General features: G+C 47.6%; 1 protein-coding gene across 1 annotated transcript; it reads right to left on the bottom strand.

The window, feature by feature from the left end:
- Positions 1-363: 363 nt before the first annotated feature.
- LOC122734768 (elongin-B) lies at positions 364-801 on the bottom strand. The gene has a single exon (XM_043975846.1). The coding sequence runs from the start codon at positions 771-773 to the stop codon at positions 417-419; it is 357 nt and encodes a 118-aa protein (XP_043831781.1). The 5' UTR covers positions 774-801; the 3' UTR covers positions 364-416.
- Between the last annotated feature and the right edge of the window lie 507 nt (positions 802-1308).

The raw sequence follows: 1308 nt of genomic DNA, 5'->3' as shown, positions 1-1308 counted from the left end.
ATGTTTCCTGTGTCAACAGCAACCTGTATTCCCTCAGTGAGCTCAACCCAATATTCGTTCACACACTGCCTCGCGATTTGCTGAGCATTTCTTCTCGAAGCACGTAGTTTCTGAAGAGCACTTTCATTCAGGGAATGTTTGTATTCAATGAGTGTGCTGCGCTTGGACTCAACGACAGGATTCATTTCACTGCACTTGGCTTCAAACCAGTCATTCGTTTTCCTGATCTTCTTCCCAATGACATCAAGAGCAAGTCTGTAGACACTCTCATGTATCTGTTTCCATTTTTCAGCAGCTGATGAAGCAGGAGAAGACGCGATCAGTGCATTCTTTTTTTTTTTTTTTTTTTTTTTTTTTGCCTGACACCAAAATTTTTTATTGTATTAGGTCACTATAAGGGGTGGGGCCTCGGGCCCTTACTGCACAGCTTGCTCATTGGTGCCACTTCCAGAGTCTTGAGGCTTCATGACATCTGGCAGTTCTGGGGGGCTGGAGAAAGACTCAATGCGCAATGTCTCAAATACATCATCAGCTCGAAAGGCCAGCCCCACAGTGGCTGGTGCTTGAGGTCTGGCTGTCTGACTTGTGAAGCCACATTCGCCCAGGGTCTTACTGTCATCCAGCAACTGGTCGTCCTTATAGAGCCGCTGCTCATCCGGGGGCCTCTTGAGGATACCTTCCACAATGCGCTTCAGCTCAAACACTGTACTCGACTCCTTAGCATCTGTGAAGATTGTTGTCTTGTGCCGCCGGATCATTAGGAACACGTCCATCTCGGCGTCTAGCTTCCCTCCCCCCCAATCAACTAATCAGTGCATTCTTGAGAGATATCAAAAATTGATCCACCTTCCTGAGATTCATGGTTTTGCTAGTGTCAATACAAGATCACCCTGTTGGTTTAAGGTGGTGCAATATTTTGGGCTGGAGCTGCATTTTACAACAAACTAACGAGTGATCAGTGTCACTTTCAGCACTGTGGTATGACTGCTTGTTAAGAATGCACTGGAGGGCAGCTAGGTGGCGCAGTGGATAAAGCACCGACCCTGGAGTCAGGAGTACCTGAGTTCAAATCCGGCCTCAGACACTTAACGCTTACTAGCTGTGTGACCCTGGGCAAGTCACTTAACCCCGATTGCCTCACTAAAAAAAAAAAAAAAGAATGCACTTGAGGGGGGCAGCTAGGTGGCACAGTGGATAGAGCTCCGGCCCTGGACTCAGGAGTACCTGAGTTCAAATCCGGCCTCAGACACTTAACACTTATTAGCTGTGTGACCCTGGGCAAGTCACTTAACCCCAATTGCCTCACTA

Source organism: Dromiciops gliroides, chromosome 1, assembly GCF_019393635.1.
Source record: "Dromiciops gliroides isolate mDroGli1 chromosome 1, mDroGli1.pri, whole genome shotgun sequence".
Classification (NCBI taxonomy): Eukaryota; Metazoa; Chordata; class Mammalia; order Microbiotheria; family Microbiotheriidae; genus Dromiciops; species Dromiciops gliroides.
Note: the sequence above shows the minus strand (reverse complement) of the source record. Positions and strands in the feature narration are given on the sequence as shown.

What these genes read in the sequence shown, in the direction of transcription:
- LOC122734768 (XM_043975846.1), bottom strand. Translation starts at nt 773, where the DNA reads ATGGACGTGTTCCTAATGATCCGGCGGCACAAGACAACAATCTTCACA.